The sequence below is a fragment of the Neoarius graeffei genome, chromosome 10 (genome assembly GCF_027579695.1).
Source record: "Neoarius graeffei isolate fNeoGra1 chromosome 10, fNeoGra1.pri, whole genome shotgun sequence".
NCBI classification, from domain to species: domain Eukaryota; kingdom Metazoa; phylum Chordata; class Actinopteri; order Siluriformes; family Ariidae; genus Neoarius; species Neoarius graeffei.
In genome coordinates, this window is record NC_083578.1 from 87,828,942 (window position 1) to 87,851,281 (window position 22,340).

General features: G+C 44.0%; 1 protein-coding gene across 2 annotated transcripts in view; it reads left to right on the forward strand.

Moving 5' to 3' along the window:
• The window catches only part of trabd2b (TraB domain containing 2B), a 142,690-nt gene that overhangs the window by 83,281 nt on the left and 37,069 nt on the right, over positions 1-22,340 (forward strand). The window contains exon 3 of one of the 2 annotated variants that reach the window (XM_060932542.1): positions 17,331-17,477. The exons of the other annotated variant lie outside the window; for it this stretch is intronic. Within the exon in view, the coding sequence (XP_060788525.1) occupies positions 17,331-17,477 (147 nt within the window). The remainder of the gene's footprint in view (positions 1-17,330; positions 17,478-22,340) is intronic. 2 annotated transcript variants of the gene reach the window in all.

Here is a 22,340-nt window from a genome sequence, read left to right on the forward strand (position 1 = left end):
AAAGAATAAAGTGCCAAGAGATTTTCAACTACATTTCCCAGAATGCACTGCAGCCAGGAAGCATGTGATTGTTGTTAAATTCATGACTTTTTAATCTCAGAATATCTGAGTATTTTTTCTCACTAATTTATGATATGATCTCAACAATTCTGTTATTTTTTCCTCAGAATATTTTCCCTTCCCTCAGCTCCGTAATTTTCAGACAAGCTGTTTTTTGTTTTTGTCTTATTAACCTCAAGAAAGAAAAGGCGAGGCCAGTGATGGAGCGACTCTTTACAGCTGCTCTAATGAAAGTGAGAACAGGAAGTAATTTGTTTTATGGATGTTTAATGCGACTGTAAAGTCGAAATTGAATCGTAATCATTCATCACTGACAACTTGCTGTAATATAAGAGGAATAAAACACTTCAGGATATGCTGTTCAGGGTGGGAGCACATCACATGATCTCATCACTGATTATTTTCCTATAACAGCGTAATGCAGCATGTTTTAGGAATAAAACTGGAGCATTTCCTGTCAATAGAAAACAAAAATTCATGATTTTTTTTTTTTTACTGGTTTGTAATTAAAAAGTTTCAGAAGCCATCTCCCTGATCCAGCTGTTAGTGTTTTGTCTCTTTCGGTGGTTCAAGGTTGTGTAGCTCAGCAGGAGTGTGTGTGTGGTGTGTGTGTTTTAGACTGATGGACAAGAGAGAGGGTCAAACCCAAATGTCCCTGTGGGAGCGGCACTGGGGGGCAGGCCAGCTTTGTGGTAACGCTCTGATTCAAGGCCAAACCGGACCACCGCTGGCAGTGTGTGTGTGTGTGTGTGTGTGTACGTCTGTAGTGGTGCTGTGAGACGTGACCACCCACAGGCTTCCTTCAATGTGGTCCACAAGTGGTTATGTGTTATGAGTCAGTGTGTGTGCGCATTTTATAGTGTGCTCAAGACAGCACTGTGTCTTTCCTATGCAGGAAATCTCTCTCTGTTCTTTCTCTCTCACACACACGCATAAGTACAGCTTTGTGAGTCAACACATGGCCACGATGCCACAAGGGAATTGATGAGGCAGTGCTGTTGGTTTACGCTGTCACTCTCTGGTTTATAGGCTGAGATTCACTTCTTACTTATGCAACACACACACAGAATTTCGACTCGAGCTTATGAAAGTTTCCTATGATGCAAAGCAACCAGTGATGATGTATCGGTGATGAAAAACGCATGCCGCGGCACAAAATTATTAGACATGAACACGATCTCGGTCACATCTCGGTGTTTTATTTGCTGTAGAAGCTTCTTAGGTAGGAATTTTCTGACCTGTTATATTATTGCTCTTGCACTATATTCTATGCTATAAATCACATTGCTGATTCAGTGTCAAATACTTGGAGGTACTCAAAAAAATGTAGTTTAGTACTCTTTCCCCTAAAACTCCAGCTACCTCCAAGCTTTAACACGTGTAGGCGTATCAGACGCTCGCTGGCATGCTGTGAAAATTGTCCATGCAGACGCTCATCTAAGTTTCCAGATCTGTCATTGCTTAACTCTTGAATATTTTCTATCATTAAAAAGCTTATAATCTCTGCTTTCCAAAGAAATGTATCTGGTTAAGATCTGTTCAGTACTTTGGGAGTAACGGCAGATTGAAGTCGGTACAAAAGAGTACTGTGTGACGTTGAGAAAAGCCGGTGCTTTTCTTTTTGAGTCACGGGAAAGCGGTCAGGCTCTCTCTCTCTCTCCTGATCAGTTTCCCACTGGATTACTTGTCAATATCAAGCAGATAACTTTTATTTATAGGGATGTTCTCTCACTCTCACTGTTTCTGATGAAGGATTCAAAATTTTCCGTCTGCTAGTTTTGATGTTATGATTCACTGAAGACTTCGAAGTGAGTTTTCGTAGCTTTACCTACTTATTTTTTTCAAATCAAACTGATTCATGTGAATAAATAACAATTTTAGAATATAACCAGAGTTATATTTTTGATTAAAAATATTGAGGTCTTAGTGGTCAGAATGAGATTTTAAAAAACTGGAAGTCAGAAACGCGAGCGTCAATTTCAGTTGAGTTCATGTGAATTGTTTATTGGATGTGGATCAGACAGTTTTTTTGAGGTTCGCCTTGAAAGCTGTGAATATTAATCGAAATAATCATTTATATTCTTTCATATAAACACTAGTAGGCCCTACTGAGAAATACAAAGGCCTACAGAGCACGAAGAGGGGATTAGAAATAATGTTTTATTTTTTATTGAGTGTACCAATTTAACATTTTTACCTAATTAGCATAATCAGTACTAATTTGCATGATTGTTTTTTATTCATTTTGCAAACTTTGTATTCAGTATACTGTACAACCATCTATGTGCTGTCAATTTCCATGTAAATATCTTTAAAAATAAAAAGTTATGAAGGAAAAACATTGGTTAATGAGGCCCATTTTGGACCATGTGATCCTCATACAGAATATTACGGCCGTTTTCTAAAAATTAAGCTGTTTATTCAATCTTTAATTTGTAATATCTGAAGAACGAATAAACATATTTTAATTCTGTAAAAAGTCTGTTGCATCCAATTCTGAATTCAATGAGAGCCGTTTCAAGCAATTTGGATTGAATTTGAATTTTCACCTGATCTGCCTAACATGAGAAGATGAATCTGAAAAAAATCATACTTTCCTATTATACACGTGTTCAGGGGCGCCGCCAGAAATTTTGGGCCCCATGAAAGATTAGAATTTTTGGCCCCCCAACTTTGCTCATTAAAAACTTCAATCCTAAAGCATTTATGGGTTGTATTGCTGCTTAGCTCCTTCTCCAAAGGGGGGTTCAGTGGTTTGGTAGGGCGGAGGTCCCCCTGAGGCTGAATCTGTGCATATTTAGGGCACCCCATTAGTTATGAAACTGGTTATTAACACTAGTTATTAGCACCAGCATAACGTAATAGTTCATCTTGTTTATCACACAAGTCAGTTCAGTTATTAAAATGGAAAAAATGTCACTGTACAAACTGTAAAAGTGTTCTCTTGATAGGCTAATCCAACCACGTTCATACTGTTCATTTACCATTCGCTAATATTTTGAACACACATGTGAGCGATAGCTACCTTTCTTTGGGAAAAACTGAGTGACCAGTTGCCTGCCTCTCCGGTCCCTCTCAGCTTTCAGCTGCCTTTCTTTACGTTTTTGACAGCCACTCTTCATATTTAGCGATCATAGACTGTACGCACTCCACTGCTGGCTGGCTGGCTGCTGCACCGCGACACAGCAGCAAGTAGCGTTGCACTGATCAGCACACAGATTTAACACATCGCGCTTCTACCAGAACTGGACTGTACCATTTCGCAAAAGGGGGAGGGTTAAATGACAATATGTTGAAGAACTCAAGAAATAGACAACCTTGTTCAATTAGCTCATTTTACCAGATGGAATATTTCAAAAGTCTTATTAAAATCATTAAAAGCATATTATCAGCCCCTTAAAGGGCCCGATGGCAGTGCTGGGCCCCTAGAATTGTTCTAACCTTTCCCCCCCTGGCGGCGCCCATGCACATGTTCAGCTACAGAAAAAATTAAGAGACCACTTTTTTCCCCCATGGTTTTGTACCGGAATGCCATCAACTCCAGCACGACATCGTTCCCAGCTCGGACTTCCAAATAAAACAGAACGCAGTATAAGAACTTAAACAGGGAGAGTAATGAAGGGGAAACACAAAACAGGTGATTGCAATCAGGACAGCATGTGCCAGGGCCATGTGATCTGTAGTAGACTGAAGGGGCTGATGGGTAATGAAGTCCAGCTCCCAGGTCAGTCAAAGACGATGTGTCTTCAATCAAATTTCTGTAAATTGCTGTGGTGCAAGAGGAATAAAACATGCTAGAACACGCTGTTATTGGAAAACAATCAACATTTCTAAAACTCCAGGAGCACTGCAGGACCCGATCCAGTCGGACAAGTGCAGCATGAGTGAGCAGGATCTTCAGCCCAGAAAGCATTCCTGAGAAAGACATTATAGCAGGGTCTGTTTTTTTTTTTTTTTAAACCCTCGCTAATCTGATTTTTGGTCAACATTAAAAAAAAAGTACTGAATACAAAACAATGGATCTGGAAAACTTTAACACGAATACGGACAACGGCAGCTGAAGTCGGTTGATGTGGAAAACCAAGCACTGCTACCAAGAGGGAAAACAAAACAAACTCACAAACATAAAGGAACTGATTAGAACTATAAAAATAAAATGCTGAGGGAAATAAAAGCCAAAATAACAAAAACTCTGTCCAAAAAGATTTCTGGAACGATAGTGAAGACATTAACGAGCTTAGAGGTGTGAGCCAAACTGATTCACACGCTCACAATGCTGAGAGAAAGTAGAACCACACTCGACTCAACAAACCCCCCCCCACACACACACACATACGTGCTTTAATTGCCTCACGGCTTATGACCTTCTGATAAACCCTTATTTAATACATAAATTAGGAATCAGGAGAAGCTCAGGAACAGAAAACATTTAAAAAATTAAATCTTTGTCTTTGAGAGTAGGTAGGAGTTCTTAACTTCCTAAAAGGCACTCAAAACCCACTGTGTTACAGAGAGAGAGAGAGAGAGAGAGAGAGAGAGAGACACTAGAAGAGACACTGTAGAAAAATATTAGCGAGAGAGACACTAGAGCAAAGCACTAGAGAGAGAGAGAGATAGTAGAGAAAGACACTCGAGACAGAGCCATGAAAGGAATTAGGGAGAGATAGAAACACTACAGTAAAAAGGATACAAAAGAGAGACACACACGAGAGAGAGAGAGAGAGAGAGAGAGAGAGAGAGAGAAGAAAGACACTCGGGAGTGACACTAGAGAGAAAGAGAGAGGCATTTGAGAGAGAGAGAGAGAGAGAGAGAGAGAGAGAGAGAGAAGAAAGACACTCGGGAGTGACACTAGAGAGAGAGAGTCATGGATAGAGACAGGAGAGAAAGAGAGAGACATTAGTGTGTGTGTGAGAGAGAGAGAGAGAGAGACTAGAGAAAAACACACAGAGAAACAATAGAGAGAGACAATTGAGAGAGACATTAGCAAGAGAGAGAGAGACATTAGAGAAAAAACACAGAGAAACACTAGAGAGAGACAATGGAGAAAGAGTCACAGATAGTGATGGTAGAGAGAGACATTAGCGAGAGAGAGAGAGACAAGAGAAAAATGCACATAGAGAGAGACACTAGAGAGAGACAATGGAGAAAGAGCGACAGATAGTGATGGTAGAGAGAGATATTAGCGAAAAACACACATAGAGAGACACTATAGAGAGAGAAAGAGAGATACTCGACAGAGACAATGGAGAGAGAGACACAGGTAGCAACAGTAGAGAGACAGAGACATTAGAGAGAAAAACAGAGAGAGAGAGATACACAGACAGAGAGAGAGACACTAGAGAAGAAAGGCACTATGAAGTGACAGTAGAGGGAAATGTATAGATAGAGACAGTAGAGAGAGACATTACTGAGCGAGAGAGACACAAGAGAAAAACATACATAGAAAGAGACACTAGAGAGAGATGTGTGTGTGTGTGTGTGTGTGAGAGAGAGAGATGCTAGAGAAAAACACACATAGAGACTCTAGAGAGAGACATTAGTGAGAGAGACACTAGAGAAAAACACACACACAGACTAGAGAGAGATAGAGATACTAGACAGAGACAATGGAGAATTTTCAAAACACCTTTATTTCAAACATTAACATATATACAACAGCACTACCAGATCATTTATGGCAAGTAAATAAATACAAAAAACACATCCAAAAAACAAACAAAAATGTGATACAAGAATTTTAGTTAGAGGATCCAGCCCTTAAAAAGAGATAATGGAGAGAGACTCGCAGATAGCAACAGTAGAAAGAGAGACATTAGCGAGAAAGACTGACAGTGACAGAGAGACAGAGACACAGATAGAGACAATGCATAGAGAGATGGAGACATTAGAGAGAAAAACAGACAGACAGACAGAGAAAGATACACAGATGGAGAGAGAGAGACACTAGAGAAGAAATACACTATGGAGTGACACGAGAGAAACACATAGATATAGACAGTAGAGAAAAAGACATCCGTGAGCAACAGAGACACAAGAAAAATATACATAGATAGAGACAAGAGAGACTAGTGAGAGAGAGAGACTAGAGAAAAACAGAGAGAGAGACTAGAGAAAAACACACACAGAGAGAGAGAGAGAGACTAGAGAAGTACATACGTAGATAGAGACACTAGAGAGGGAGAGATACTAGTGAGAGAGAGAGAGAGAGAGAGAGAGAGAGAGATAGACTAGAGAAAACACAGATGGAGACAGTAGAGAGAAAGACAGTCAGCAACAGAGACACAAGAGAAAAACATACATAGATAGTGACACGAGAGATACTAGTGAGAGAGAGAGAGAGAGAGAGAGAGAGAGAGAGAGAGAGACTAGAGGAAAACAGAGACAGTAGAGAGAGAGAGACTAGAGAAATACATACGTAGATAGAGACACTAGAGAGGGAGAGAGAGAGAGATAGACTAGAGAAAACAGAGACAGTAGAGAGAGACATTAGCGAAAGAGAGACACCAGAGAAAAACATACATAGGGAGAAACACTAGAAAGCGAGAGATACTAAACAGACAATGGAGAGACAGACACAGATAGCAACAGGAGAGAGAGAGAGAGAGAGAGAGAGAAAGACTGACAGTGAGAGAGAGAGACAGAGACACAGATAGAGACAGACAAAGACATTAGAGAGAAAAACAGACAGAAAGAGAGATACACAGGCGGAGAGAGAGAGAGACAGAAACAGCTTGAAAGACCGTGAGCCAGGTCCTTGGATTAAATCATTCTTGCTGATTAAGACCAGCCCATTCTCTCTCTCTCTCTCTCTCTCTCTCTCTCTCTCTCTCTCTCTCTCTCTCTCTCATATGCACCCACGGTCTCTATCCATTCATCTCTTCCAACTTGGCTCTAAAAGTTTTTCTGCTTTTGTCTCTCCATCCATCCTGTCATCCCTCTGCATGCTTCGTCTCTCACTCAGTTTTATTTCCTCCAGTGTTTTCCTTCTCTTACTCCACCACTCACTTTATCTTCTTCCTTGTTCTCACTTGCTTTCTCCATCCCTTCATGCGTGTGTGTGTCTGTGGACACATGATAGGACGTTGTGGACGCTGATGAACATCTCTGGCCTTCATCTGTTTGTGATTCTCACTCTCTACGTCTCAGTCCTCCGTTAGAATCTTTCCTGCGTTCCCTGCATGTGGACGATGGACAGACGGAGGAGAGAAGCTCTGTGGTGGCTTGACGTTTTCCGATCACAAAGACATAAAATCTGACATCATTGCCAGATGTTCACGCTGCAGCTAGATCACTGTCACAGTCCATTTTAATACTTTTTAAATGTATTTTTTGACCGTAGAAAAGACGATTGTTGGGTTAAAATGGAAAACTTAAAATTAAATATATTAAATCATGACCTTATAGGAAACTAATAGACAACAGAGTGGTGTGATGAAGCGGAGTTACTGCCACCACCCTATAGTCGATTATTTTTCTGTAACAGCACGTCCTGAAGCGGTTTATTCCTTTTTCACACAACGGTTACAATGTTTCATAATTACCTCTAGACATTCGAGAGACGCTGGAGAGATAGTAGAAAGACACTCGAGAGAGACAGATGCAGAGAAAGACATGGAGAGGGACCTGAGAGAGAGACACTAGAGAAACAACAACACTAGAGAGACACTAGAGAAAGAGCAACATTAGAGAAAGACACTAGAGAGACACTAGAGAAAGGATGACACGAGAGAGAGAGAGAGAGAGAGAGAGAGAGAGAGAGAGAGAGACACTAGAGTGAAAGACACTAGACAAACACTGGAGAGATAGTAGAGAAAAACTCAAGAGAGACAGATGCAGGGAGACACCAGAGAGAGAGAGAGAGAGAGAGAGAGAGAGTGAAACTAGTGAGAGAGTAGAGAGTGACTAGAAGAAGAGCGATACCTGAGAGAGAGAGACACTAAACAGACACTAGAGAGAGAGACACTAGACAGAGAGACGTACTAAAGAGACATTACAGAAAGACACACACTAGAGAGACACTAGAGGGAAAGACACTGGAGAGAGAGACACTAGAGAGAGAGTGATACTAGAGAGAGACACTGGACAGAAAGACATTAGAGAAAGAGAGACACTAGAGAACCAGTGACACTAGAGAGAGACATTAGAGGAAGAGACACACTAAAGATATACGAGAGAGAGACTAGAGAAAGAGTGACGCTAGAGAGAGACACTAGACAGATGGTAGAAAGAAACTTGCAAGAGCCAGATGCAGAGAGACACTAAAGAGACACCAGTGAGGGAGTGAGATGAGTGAGCGTAACAGTAGAGGGAGACACCCGAGAGAGATGGAGACGAGAGCGAGAGACACACCAGAGCGAGGTAGAGAGAGACCTAAGTGAGAGCAAGAGACACTAGAAAGGTACAGACACAGACAGAGAGACACAGAGAGGGACCTGTGTCTCATGCAATCTGTGATTGCCTTGAAAGCAGTGTGTGCGTCCGATCTGCTGTGTGTGTGTGTGTGTGTGTGTGTGTGTACATGCGTGGGGTGGGGGTGGGGTGGAATTGGACATTTATGCTGGTGAATTACCATGAAATTGTGGTTTTGACTTATACTGCTCTGGGTAACTGAACCATGATGAGTGTACACACACACACACACACACACACACACACACACACACGTCAGGAAGCGAAGAGGAGTACAGGAAAACAAGGAGGAGAGGAGAGTGAAAGCAGAGTAAACACTATGCTGAGAGAGAGAGAGAACTACTGTTAGAGCTTTTGTTATCGGAAATTAATCAACACTTTCTGACCAATCAGATTCAAGGACAGCACTGTGGCTTTGTTAGGACGTGCCAAAAGTTTTACATTCTCATTCTACCTCCTGAATACGGCCGCCCCCCCCCCACACACACACTTTAATAACAGCTCTTTTTCAGCCATGTTTGCTTGAACCTGGTGGCATTCAGGATGTCGAGTCTTGTTTGACCTCCATCCTCTCTCCTGAGCAACGCTCCTCTCCTCTTTTTTCTTCTGTTTGCTCTCTGCCTTCATCCCTCATTCCCCCCATTGTTATGCTCACTTTTTCACTTCTTCATCATGGCAGGCACATTTTCACTTTCTGTTTATTTTTTTTTCTCTTTTTCTGGCTTTTATGCACCAAAGAATGACTGAGACAGGTAGCATACTGCAAGTAAATAGAGAGAGAGAGAGAGAGAGAGAGAGAGAGAGATGTGTGTGCTGAGGAAGGGGAGAGATCAGGGGAATGAAATGAAATGAGATGAGATGAGATGAGATGAGGTTTTTCCATCTTCTACACATTTCCGGAAAACCAGAAAATACATGTGAGTGTTGAAGAAAAATGAGAGATAGATAGAGAGAGAAAATAAAGACGGTTTCCTGAGTTGTACGTTAAAAAAAAATTGCATTTGACCTTCGAACTCAGTTTAACAAATAAAATCACCCTCCTTAAACGCATACTCGAGCATTTCTGAAACTAAATCCTGTCCAGCACATCTGTAACATGCGTACAGTTCCCACAGATGAGAACTTCGACATGTTTCTCTGCATTGAGAAAAAAATAAATAAAGTTTTCCCTGTGATAGTAACCTCTTTGGGCCGGTCTCCACCCCTCGTCCTGTCACTGGCTTGTTTTCCTAAGGTGTTCACCTGTTCTGTGTTTAGTACATTTTTAATTTCTCCACTCACACTCTGCTTTGCCTGTCTTATGGTGAAGTTTATTCGTGCTTTGGTAGCAGCAAGTCCGAGTCTTGTTTTTCCGAATCTGGTTTCAGTCCATTGCCTGGTTTTGGCTCTTGTTTGCTTCCCAGTGCTTGCACTTGTTGATTAACTGTAAAAAAAAAAAAATCGCTTCCATGAGGCTGGAGCTCATACCCGCCACTGTTGTTGTGTATGAGTTTGAAATCTGATCAATCCTGTAGGAGGAGGAGCGATTTTCAGGAAATTGCACATGACCCCTGTGTAGCTGCATCCATGGCAGGTGGCGCCACCTGGTAAACAATTCTTGTTGGAATATGTCTTTAGAGTCTTTGGGTGAGTTTCAGTGACTACGTTTACATGCACATCCAAATCGAGCTGCTGTCGGTAATCGAGCTGAAGGTCCCAGCAGGGTGCCAGAGAAATCCAATCCTACATGCACACAATGAAATCGGGCTATTGTGCGAGGTCCATTGTGCACCCGAGCCACAGGTGGTGCAACACGCCCCATCGTGTTGGTACACTTCCGGTTGTCGTCATGAAGAAGAGCTATTCAAGAGTGTAAACAAAGTTATCAGTTCCGTGTTCTCCATTGCGCGTTTTTCTCCCGTCCATGAATTTTAATATATTCAACTCCTTAAGCTGAATGAGCATGAACTCTGTCTCCTCATTGCTCCAGAAGTGCACGTTTCTGCTTGCCTGTGGCAGTGGGGGCGTGGTCAAGCGCCGGTCTGTGACAGGAGGGCGGAGCCAGGGAAGGTGAGTGGCAGAATCACTTCACCTGACGGTAATTAACCTGTGTTTGTGTGTCTTCCCAGTAACCGCGCCCTATTTAAGGAGGCAGAGGGAGAGCAGAGGGGAGAGCTCATCCCGGGACTAGAACACAGCGCGTGCGCGCGTGTGTGTGTTTTTCTCTCAAGAATAAAAGTAGGCTGTTAAACTGAAAAGTCTGACAATAAAAAGCCTATTAGTACCAGAAGCTTTGTCCTGCCGTCCTCTGTGCTCCACCCACACTTCAGGGAGCTCTACATCGCCATTTTCTCTTCTTTGTTTGTTCCTCCTGACCTCTTCTGCTGCTCGCTACTACTGTTGTCATGCCGACCGAGGCTGTTGTGTTTCCCGCTTGTGGTCTCGTCACTCGTCACTTCCGGAAGTAGCTCGACAACTAGCTCGATAGGGTATACATGCACAAAGTAGCTCGGCAGAAATCGCATAAACTAGGTCGTGTAGCTCGATTCCGAGAAATCAAGTTCGGTTCAATTTCAGCCGAATTAAGGTGTATACATGGCATTTTGAACTTCGATCTCAGTTGAGCAACGGCAGAAATTCGATTCTCTCTATGTGCATGTAAACGTAGTGAGTAAAAACGTCCCAGCAGTTTACCAAGAGTAGTGTTTAATGTGACGAGTCAACCAAAAATTTCAGACGCCCATAAAATCGTAAATATGACAGGTGGCACCACCATCTTGACAAAAATGTAATGCACATCCAGCTGGGGAACATAGTATGTGAGTTTGATTGAAATCTGATCAATCCTGTAGGAGGAGTAGCGATTTTTGTAAATTGTGGACGGACGACGATGGACCCCCCCACACACACACACGCACATCCATCCATCCATCCATGTAGCCGCTTATCCTGTCCGACAGGGTCGCAGGCAAGCTGGAGCCTATCCCAGCTGACTATGGGCGAGAGGCGGGGTACACCCTGGACAAGTTGCCAGGTCATCGCAGGGCTGACACATAGAGACAAACAACCATTCACACAAATTAAAAAGGAAAGGAAAAGCCCACCAAAAGAGGATCAGGATGTAATTCCAGTGGCATCGCTGCCCACAATTCCACCAAAAGGGGCGCACAAAGGGATGTCCCACACCACCTGCACAGCCACCATTGCTCGGAACACCGAACATCGCCAATGGGTAACAACGCTTGGAACACCACACCAAGCATGGAAGCACCGCCTCACAGAGTGCTGGATAACCCCGATGTTAAAAAGAGCAACGAGCTCACTGCAGTCCATAACGAGGGGCACAGGCATCACTAGGCCTGAAGGGAACCGACGCCCAAAACTGGATCTGGTGCTATGCCACAACCGGCGGACAAAACATTCAAACAAACATCAAACCATACAATCACGAACAGAAAAAACAAAGGGTAGAAAAAAGAAAAATATCCAAGGTTTTGTTCTTTAAATGCACGACCTTATAGTCTCCTTATAATTCCCATTGAATTCTTTGTTATAATTTGACTCCTGCTTTACAGTCACACTAATAAATCCATCGTGAGCTGAAAGTGAAATAAATCGACTGAGACGTAAGAGACATCTGAAATGGAGCAAAAGTGAAACACGCCCAGTCAAGGCGCAGCACTGAGGATGTGTCAGGGTGAAACAGAGACCACAGAAAGGTTTACAGTTGTATGTTTTGGGCAGTGAACTCGCCAAGGACGTGCTCAGCTCTTCAGCACGCCAAACCCCTATCAGACGCAAACATCGCTCACCTTCAGTGAGGCGAACCCACATGCCAGCAGCCTGTAAAAATATCTGGCAGTGGAACGCACTTGGAAAAGCATTTAATGGCATTTTTACAGTTTCGGCCTCGATTTTGCGGCATCACAGAGGTGAGTTTAAAAAAAAAAAGAGCGAGGGAAAGTATGGGAGTGCAGAAATGAGAGTCTGAGATGTACCCAGAGGAGACAGGTTCGCCTGGGTTTCATCTCATGTCCCATTCCTTGTGTGCTGGAGGATTATGGGAAATTGAAGGAGACAGCGGTGATCATATGGAAGTGTTTTGAGCTGGACTGAGCTCACTAACACACCCTAAACAGGACAACAGTGAGGGCGTACTGACAGCCTGAACACACACACACAAAGAAAGAGAGATAAAATGAGAGTTATAGGGACAAAGAAAGAGAGTGAGTGAGATGTTTAATGGATGTGAAGTGAAGAGGAGTGAGATGTTTAAAGTGATGTGAAGAGGAGTGAGATGTTTAAAGGGTTAATGGATGTGAAGTGAAGAGGAGTGAGATGATTAAATGGTTAATGGATGTGAAGTGAAGAGGAGCGAGATGTTTAAAGGGTTAATGGATGTGAAGTGAAGAGGAGTGAGATGATTAAATGGTTAATGGATGTGAAGTGAAGAGGAGTGAGATGATTAAATGGTTAATGGATGTGAAGTGAAGAGGAGTGAGATGATTAAATGGTTAATGGATGTGAAGTGAAGAGGAGTGAGATGATTAAATGGTTAATGGATGTGAAGTGAAGAGGAGTGAGATGATTAAATGGTTAATGGATGTGAAGTGAAGAGGAGTGAGATGATTAAATGGTTAATGGATGTGAAGTGAAGAGGAGTGAGATGATTAAATGGTTAATGGATGTGAAGTGAAGAGGAGTGAGATGATTAAATGGTTAATGGATGTGATGTGAAGAGGAGTGAGATGATTAAATGGTTAATGGATGTGATGTGAAGAGGAGTGAGATGATTAAATGGTTAATGGATGTGAAGTGAAGAGGAGTGAGATGATTAAATGGTTAACGGATGTGAAGTGAAGAGGAGTGAGATGATTAAATGGTTAACGGATGTGAAGTGAAGAGGAGTGAGATGATTAAATGGTTAATGGATGTGAAGTGAAGAGGAGTGAGATGATTAAATGGTTAATGGATGTGAAGTGAAGAGGAGTGAGATGATTAAATGGTTAATGGATGTGAAGTGAAGAGGAGTGAGATGATTAAAGGGTTAACGGATGTGAAGTGGAGTGAGATGATTAAATGGTTAATGGATGTGAAGTGAAGAGGAGTGAGATGATTAAATGGTTAATGGATGTGAAGTGAAGAGGAGTGAGATGTTTAAAGGGTTAACGGATGTGAAGTGGAGTGAGATGATTAAATGGTTAATGGATGTGAAGTGAAGAGGAGTGAGATGATTAAATGGTTAATGGATGTGAAGTGAAGAGGAGTGAGATGATTAAATGGTTAATGGATGTGAAGTGAAGAGGAGTGAGATGATTAAATGGTTAATGGATGTGATGTGAAGAGGAGTGAGATGATTAAATGGTTAATGGATGTGAAGTGAAGAGGAGTGAGATGATTAAATGGTTAATGGATGTGAAGTGAAGAGGAGTGAGATGATTAAATGGTTAATGGATGTGAAGTGAAGAGGAGTGAGATGATTAAATGGTTAATGGATGTGATGTGAAGAGGAGTGAGATGATTAAATGGTTAATGGATGTGATGTGAAGAGGAGTGAGATGATTAAATGGTTAATGGATGTGAAGTGAAGAGGAGTGAGATGATTAAATGGTTAACGGATGTGAAGTGAAGAGGAGTGAGATGATTAAATGGTTAACGGATGTGAAGTGAAGAGGAGTGAGATGATTAAATGGTTAATGGATGTGAAGTGAAGAGGAGTGAGATGATTAAATGGTTAATGGATGTGAAGTGAAGAGGAGTGAGATGATTAAATGGTTAATGGATGTGAAGTGAAGAGGAGTGAGATGATTAAAGGGTTAACGGATGTGAAGTGGAGTGAGATGATTAAATGGTTAATGGATGTGAAGTGAAGAGGAGTGAGATGATTAAATGGTTAATGGATGTGAAGTGAAGAGGAGTGAGATGTTTAAAGGGTTAACGGATGTGAAGTGGAGTGAGATGATTAAATGGTTAATGGATGTGAAGTGAAGAGGAGCGAGATGTTTAAAGGGTTAACGGATGTGAAGTGAAGAGGAGTGAGATGATTAAATGGTTAATGGATGTGAAGTGAAGAGGAGTGAGATGATTAAATGGTTAATGGATGTGATGTGAAGAGGAGTGAGATGATTAAATGGTTAATGGATGTGATGTGAAGAGGAGTGAGATGTTGAGAGGGTTCAAAGCTGTGCGTGTGGAATGAAAAGCGTGGCATGATGCCACCTGGGTTAAACCATCCACATCTGCACCGACGCTCTAACCACACAACAACACAGTTGGAGAAGAAAGAAGTCAATAAAACAACACACGCGATATTGATGGTGATGCAGCCAGCAGGGGCAGGAGGGGTATGATGTTGGGAAGGGGGCGGTTAGTGGGACATGAACAGGGCAAGAAGAGAGAAGGAGCACGAGGAAGGTGAACTTCTGATGGTGTGAGCAAGGCTCATTTTGGGATTGTGGGTCTGGCAGAGTTGGGCATGGCTGTGGGGTTCGACATGCAGTCCCTCTAATGTGCGTCACAAAATAAATAATCCCCTCCAACCTCCCACTTCTAACTGCACACACACACACACAATTTTAAAAATTGTATAGTATAAAATCGGGGCGGCACGGTGGTGTAGTGGTTAGCGCTGTCGCCTCACAGCAAGAAGGTCCTGGGTTCGAGCCCCGTGGCCGGCGAGGGCCTTTCTGTGTGGAGTTTGCATGTTCTCCCCATGTCCGCATGGGTTTCCTCCGGGTGCTCCGGTTTCCCCCACAGTCCAAAGACATGCAGGTTAGGTTAACTGGTGACTCTAAATTGACCGTAGGTGTGAATGTGAGTGTGAATGGTTGTCTGTGTCTATGTGTCAGCCCTGTGATGACCTGGCGACTTGTCCAGGGTGTACCCCGCCTTTCACCCATAGTCAGCTGGGATAGGCTCCAGCTTGCCTGCGACCGTGTAGGACTGGATAAGCGGCTACAGATAATGGATGGATGGATGGATAGTATAAAATGGAAAAATGTGTATAGAATACAGTAGATTAGATCTAAACAGCACAGAATAGAACAGAATACAATACAGTAGAGTGGATTAGACTTGAGTTGTGTAGAATAAAATAAAAGTTGTTTAGAATGTAATGGATCAGAGTTGTATAGTGTATAATAGAATTGAGCAATAGAATTAATCTTGTACAGTAAAGAATAGAATATATTAGATCTGAATAGAACAGATTACAGTACAAGATTAAGGCAGGGATTACACTGAAAAAAATAAAACAAAACAAAGTGGCAGTAGCAGAACGTAATGCAACGCTCAGACCGTAATAATTCTACGACTCAAACAAAGTTCTGTCTCATTCCTAAGTGATGCAAAGCATTTGTTCCAAACAACAACAACAACAACAAAACTTTTGGAAAAACTGGACACCAGGATGGATTGGATTTTGCTCTCAGTAGTTTTGAGACTGACGGGTGAGGAAAGTAATTCCCCAATTAGTTTTCCCCCAAGGGCCACATTATATCACGCACACCAAGCCAAGGGCTAGAATGTTTCTGTTCTCAACAAAACTGATCCAACCAAGTGAATTTGAACCGAGAAGTTTCCCGGTCAAATTTGCACATTTTCATGCAGGTCATGTTGTTCTTGGTTTAGGACAGTCAATGATTATCTGTGCTGCAGCTTACCACCACTACCTACACCATCACTCCCATCATCACCACCACCTACACCACCACTCCCACCATCACCACCGTCTACACCACCACTCCCACCATCACCACCACCAACACCACCACTCCCTACACCACCACTCCCTACACCACCACTACCTACACCACCATTCCCACCACCTACACCACCACTCCCACCATCACCTACACTACCACCATCACCTCCTACACCACCATTCCCACCATCACCACCACCTACACCACCACTCCCATCACCTACACTACCACCATCACCACCATCTACACCACCACTACTACTATCAACACCAACACTCCCACCATCACCACCTATACCACCACTCCCACCATCACCACTACCTACACCACCATTCCCACCATCACCACCACCTACACCACCACTCCCACCATCATCACCTACACCACCACTCCCACCATCACCACCTACACCACAACCACCATCTACACCACCACTCCTACTATCACCACCAACACTCCCACCATCACCACCATCACCACCACCACTACCTACACCACCACTCCTACTAACACCACACTTTTACCACAAGAGTTATCACCACCATTGGTGTTCACTGGTGGTGAACACCACAGTCTACACCACCACTATTATCATTAGCACTATCACCACCACTACTCCCTCTATCACCACCACTACCACCACCACTACTTGTGCTCGTGTGCATGCGTGTTTGTGTATTATTGTGAGTGTGCTAGTGCTTATGCTCCCCCTGCTTATAAACCCTCTCTGAAGAGGGTTTACACTTTATTTTAGTGAGGCCCATAAATTCAAAACTAGAGAGAGAGAGAGACTCTTGAAGAGAATGATTTAAAAACAAATAGAACTCAATGCTGCCACCTCCAACAAGTCTTGTCCATTTTGTTATTAACGTGTACAACTGAAATACCATCCATCCATCCATCCATCCATCCATCCATTATCTATAGCCGCTTATCCTGCAACTGAAATACCCTTAAAATATTTCCAAACTTTTAAAGAAAAACTATTTCAGACATTTGACCTTGCTGTGACCATAACCCTGACTGGATTAAATCCAAAATCTAATCAAACCTTCAAACAGTTATTCTTCAGATATTGCACTAATGAGGATCTCAGATGGACACGCAGACGGACAAATCAAAACATAATGCCTCCACCACTTCCTCCTCCAGTACTGTATTAATGTGTGTGTGTCTAGGTTCTGTTTGCGCTGAATCAGACGCTGCGGCAGCATGAAGGTGTGCGTGAGGGAAGTGTTCAGGGTCCCTTCACCACCGAGGACCTCATCACACACTACAACTGTGGAGACCTCAGTGCCATCATCTTCAACCACGACTCCTCCCAGGTACACACACACACACACACCTTTTGTGAAGGAGTTATTTCAGAACTAGACTTTAGAAATCCAGCTGGAAAATTGCAGCATCACACTGGAATTTCAGGAGAGGCTCTGGAACGTACTTGAGGAAAAAAATGAAATAAAGCTTCCAGAGAAATTTGTGACTTTCTGCCGTAGTCATAGAGACAACCAATGAGACATATTTTACACTCACTCACTCACTATGAGTAAGTGCTTTGTCCTGTTCAGGGTTTCAGTGGATCAAGAGTTTCTCTTGGGAACATAGGGGATGAGACTGGAATACACTGGGAATGGGACTCCAGTGAATTTCAGGAAACACTCTCTCATTTACACCGAGGGGAAATTTAATGTAGCCAATCTACACAACATGCTGGGATGTTTTTGGAAGGTGGGAGGAAACCAGTGTTGTAGTTGAGTCACTAAACCTCGAGTCCGAGTCCAGTCTTGAGTCCCCAGTGTTCAAATCTGAGTCAAGTCCAAGTCATTAAAGAAAATTTCGAGTCGAGTCCACTATTGATCCGAGTCAAGTCCACGAACAAGACTCCATCCGCACCATTTGACGGTGTCTGTTGTTGCCTTTATGTGAAAGCGTCTCTGCTACTGTGTTGGACTAACATTCCTGCTCGACTGTTCCATTTTAGTTAATAGACTACAGATACAAAGCTTGTTCATTGCTCAGTAAGCCCCGCCCACTATCAACAGGGCAAATAACATGAGAGAGGGTTAACACTCACTAGTTCATTGCTCAGCAAGCCCTGCTATCAACAGGGCAATGAACATAGCATGTCACTTCCTTCTCTGGGTGGAGTCTTACCAAATGACGATTGAAGTTCGAGGTTGTCCCCGTCGTCTCCTCGATAGTTCTTCTACATATGGAACACATAGCAGTGCATTTTTTTCCCACTGCAAGAGAAGTCTGTAGAAGCAAAGCGGACAATCCTAGGGGCGTCTCTCCAGGCATTTTAGTGCTGTTAGCGTTAGTTTGTTCCTGAACATGACGTATGAAATTCTTTTGCACAAAATTAGTATAGAAATGAATGTAGATATAAATATCTTATGCCAAATTATTATAGCATGTTACAAAAAATAAAGAAAAAATCCGAGTCCTCGTTTCCAATTTATGAGTCCAAGTCCGAGTCATCAGTGCTGAAGTCCAAGGCAAGTCACGAGTCGTTAAAATTAGGGCACAAATCCTGGACTCGAGTACGACAAACCTGGAGGAAACTGGAGAACCTGGAAGAAACCCACACAGAGACAGGGACAACTTTTGGAATTCCGCACAAACAGTCGGAGGATCCAACCGTGAATCCTGGCACTGTGGCGCAGCATTCCCCCTTTCCCTTTCCATCTGCTGTCATTAGTTGTCTTTCGCTCTTAATAACTTTAATTACTAACTTTGTTACATGAAGCTGTTATTTGTATGAACTTTTGAACTAAAATGAAAGAAAGAGAGAGAGAGAGAGAGAGAGAGAGAGAGACAGAGAGAGAGAGAGAGACACACACATCCTGTAAAATGATATTTGGATGCTAACAGTATGGCAGGTCATTCATCATTGTCTACACACACACACACACACACACACAACACACACAACATGAATAGTGCGCGGCTCCAGTGTGCTCCGGTTTTATTGTGATAATGCGCAGCTCAGTTAGGAATCTCTCACATAAACACACACACACACACACACACACACGGTGCTGTCTCACTGCTTAGACTTTATGTCTCTTTCGACCTCACTGTCTTCTTTCTTTTAAATTCAGTCCAATCCAACAGGACACATCATACTTTTTATCCTTTTATAGTTACATTTAATGTTGTAGAACATCAGAGAGACAAGTTATCGTGGATGTTATAGCAGCTATAAAGTCGTTCTCTGAGCAGTTAATAATTAATAACAACAAGAACAAAATGCAGCTTGTCATGTTACCGATAAACCATAAAGTATAAACTCCTCAACTGTGTCAGAAAAGTTACAGCTTTACTTCTGACTGTTACGAAGTGCTGACGCTGGAGACTCCTTCCAGAAATGTGACAGAAAACTTCACCAGCTCAACAATTATACACATTAACGAGCTGTTACTATAGAAACCTGAATGAGCAACACGGAGCCACTCTCCTGTGGACCCACCACCCGCAGGAGGTGCCGTAAGGGTCCGGTGCATTGTGGATCGGGTGGCAGCCAAAGGCAGAGGCCCTGGCGTACTGATCCCCAGCTGACAAAACTGGCTTTTGGGACATGGAATGTCACCACTCTGGTGGGAAAGGAGCCTGAGCTTGTGCGGGAGGTTGAGCGGTACCGACTAGATATAGTTGGGCTCATCTCAACGCATAGCTTGGGCTCCAGAACCAATTTCCTGGAGAGAGGTTGGACTCTCTTCTATTCTGGAGTTGCCAAGGGTGAGCGGCACCGGCAGGGGTGGGGCTATTGGTAGCCCCCCAGTTTGGCGCGCTAACATCAGAGTTCTCCCCAGTGAATGAGAGGGTCGTTTCCCTGCGCCTTCGGGTTGGGGAACGGTCGCTGATTATCATTTGCGCTTATGCGCCAAATGGTAGTTCGGAGTACCCGGCCTTCTTGGAGTCCTTGAGTGGGGTGCTAGACAGTGCACCATGAGGGGACTCCATTATTTTACTGGGGGACTTCAATGCTCATGTGGGCAATAACAGTGAGACCTGGAGGGGTGTGATTGGGAGGAACGGCCTGCCTGATCTGAACCCGAGTGGTGTTCAGTTGTTGGACTTTTGTGCCATGCACCGTTTGGCCATAACGAACACCATGTTCGAGCATAAGGGTGTCCATAAGTGTACGTGGCACGAGAACACCCTAGGCCGCAGATTGATGATTGACTTTGTAGTTGTTTCATCTGATCTGCGACCATATTTCTTGGACACTCGGGTGAAGAGAGGAGCAGAGCTGTCAACTGATCACTACCTGGTGGCGAGCTGGATCAAATGGTGGGGGAGGAGGCCGGACAGACTGGGCAGGTTCAAACAAGTAGTGAGGGTATGCTGGGAACGTCTGGCGGAAGCTCCCGTCTGGCGGATATTCACTGTCACATCCAGCAGAGCTTCAAGTGCATACTGGGGGAGGATGGGGACATTGAGTCCGAGTGGACCATGTTCCGCATCTCCATTGCTGAGGCAGCCATGCAGAGCTGTGGCTGCAAAATTGTTGGTGCCTGTCGTGGCGGTAATCCTGTGGTGAGGGGAGCCGTCAAGCTGAAGAAGGAGTCCTATTGGGCTTGGTTAGCCTGTGGGTCTCCAGAGGCAGCTGACAGATACTGACGGGCCAAGCGGAATACAGCTCTGGCAGTCACTGAAGCAAAAACTTGGGTGTGGGAAGAGTTCGGAGAGTCCATGGAAAGTTTCTTTTGGTCGGCCTTGAAGAGATTCTGGCAAACTGTCCTGTGGCTCAGGAAAGGAAAACAATGCTCTGTCCCTACTGTTTACAGTGAGGATGGAGTGCTGTTGACCTCAACTAGGGACATTATCCAACAGTGGAAGGAATACTGAGGATCACCTCAATCCAACCTTCATGTTGTCTGAGGAGGACGCAGAGTCTGAGGGTGCTTGGGAGGACTCTCCTATCACAGGGGCTGAGGTTGCCGAGGTGGTTAAAAAGCTCCTCGGTGGCCTGGCTACGGGGGTGGATGACATTCGTCCTGAGTTCCTGAAGGCACTGGATGTTGTTGGGCTGTCTTGGCTGACACACCTCTTCAACATTGTGTGGAGGTTGGGGACAGTGCCTCTGGATTGGCAGACTGGGGTGGTGGTCCCCCTTTTTAAAAAGGGGGACCGGAGAGTGTGTTCCAACTATAGGGGGATCACACTTCTCAGCCTCCCTGGGAAAGCCTATGCTGGGGTGCTGGAGAGGACAGTCCGGTCGATAGTTGAACCTTGGATTCAGGAAGAACAATGCAGTTTTTGTCCTGGTCGTGGAACACTGGACCAGCTCTTTACCCTTGCAAGGGTACTGGAGGGTGCATGGGAGTTTGCCCAATCGGTCTACATGTGTTTTGTGGACCTGGAGAAGGCTTACGACCGTGTCCCTCATGGTGCCCTGTGGGGGGTGCTTTGGGAGTATGGGGTTCAGGGCCCACTACTGCAGGCCATTGGGTCCCTGCATGACCGGAGCAGGAGTTTGGTTCGCATTGCCGGCAGTAAGTCAGACTCGTTCCCGGTGCATGTTGGACTCTGCCAAGGCTGTCCTTTGTCACCGGTTCTGTTCATAACTTTTATGGACAGAATTTCTAGGCACAGTCAAGGGGCGGAGGGTGTCTGGTTTGGTGGAATCAGGATCACGTCTCTGCTTTTTGCGGATGATGTGGTCCTGTTGGCTTCATCAATCTGTGACTTACAGCATGCGCTGGGACGGTTTGCAGCCGAGTGCGAAGCGGCTGGGATGAGGATCAGCACCTCCAAGTCCATGGCCATGGCGCTCAGCCGGAAACAGGTGGAGTGCCTACTCCAGGTCAGGGGGGAGTTGCTACCTAAAGTGGAGGAGTTTAAGTATCTTGGGGTTTTGTTCACGAGTGAGGGTAAGGGGGAGCAAAAGTTGGACAGAAGGATCAGGGCAGCGTCCGCAGTGATGCGGACGCTAAACCGGTCTGTTCTGGTAAAGAGACAGCTGAGCCAAAAGGCAAAGCTCTCAATTTACTGGTCTGTCTACATTCCCACTCTCACCTATGGTCACAAGCTATGGTTAGTGACTGAAAGAATGAGATCGTGGATACAAGTGGTAGAAATGAGTTTTCTCCACAGGGTGGCTGGACTCTCCCTTAGAGACAGGGTGAGAAGCTTGGTCATTCGGGAGAGACTCGGAGTAGAACCGCTGCTCCTCCACATTG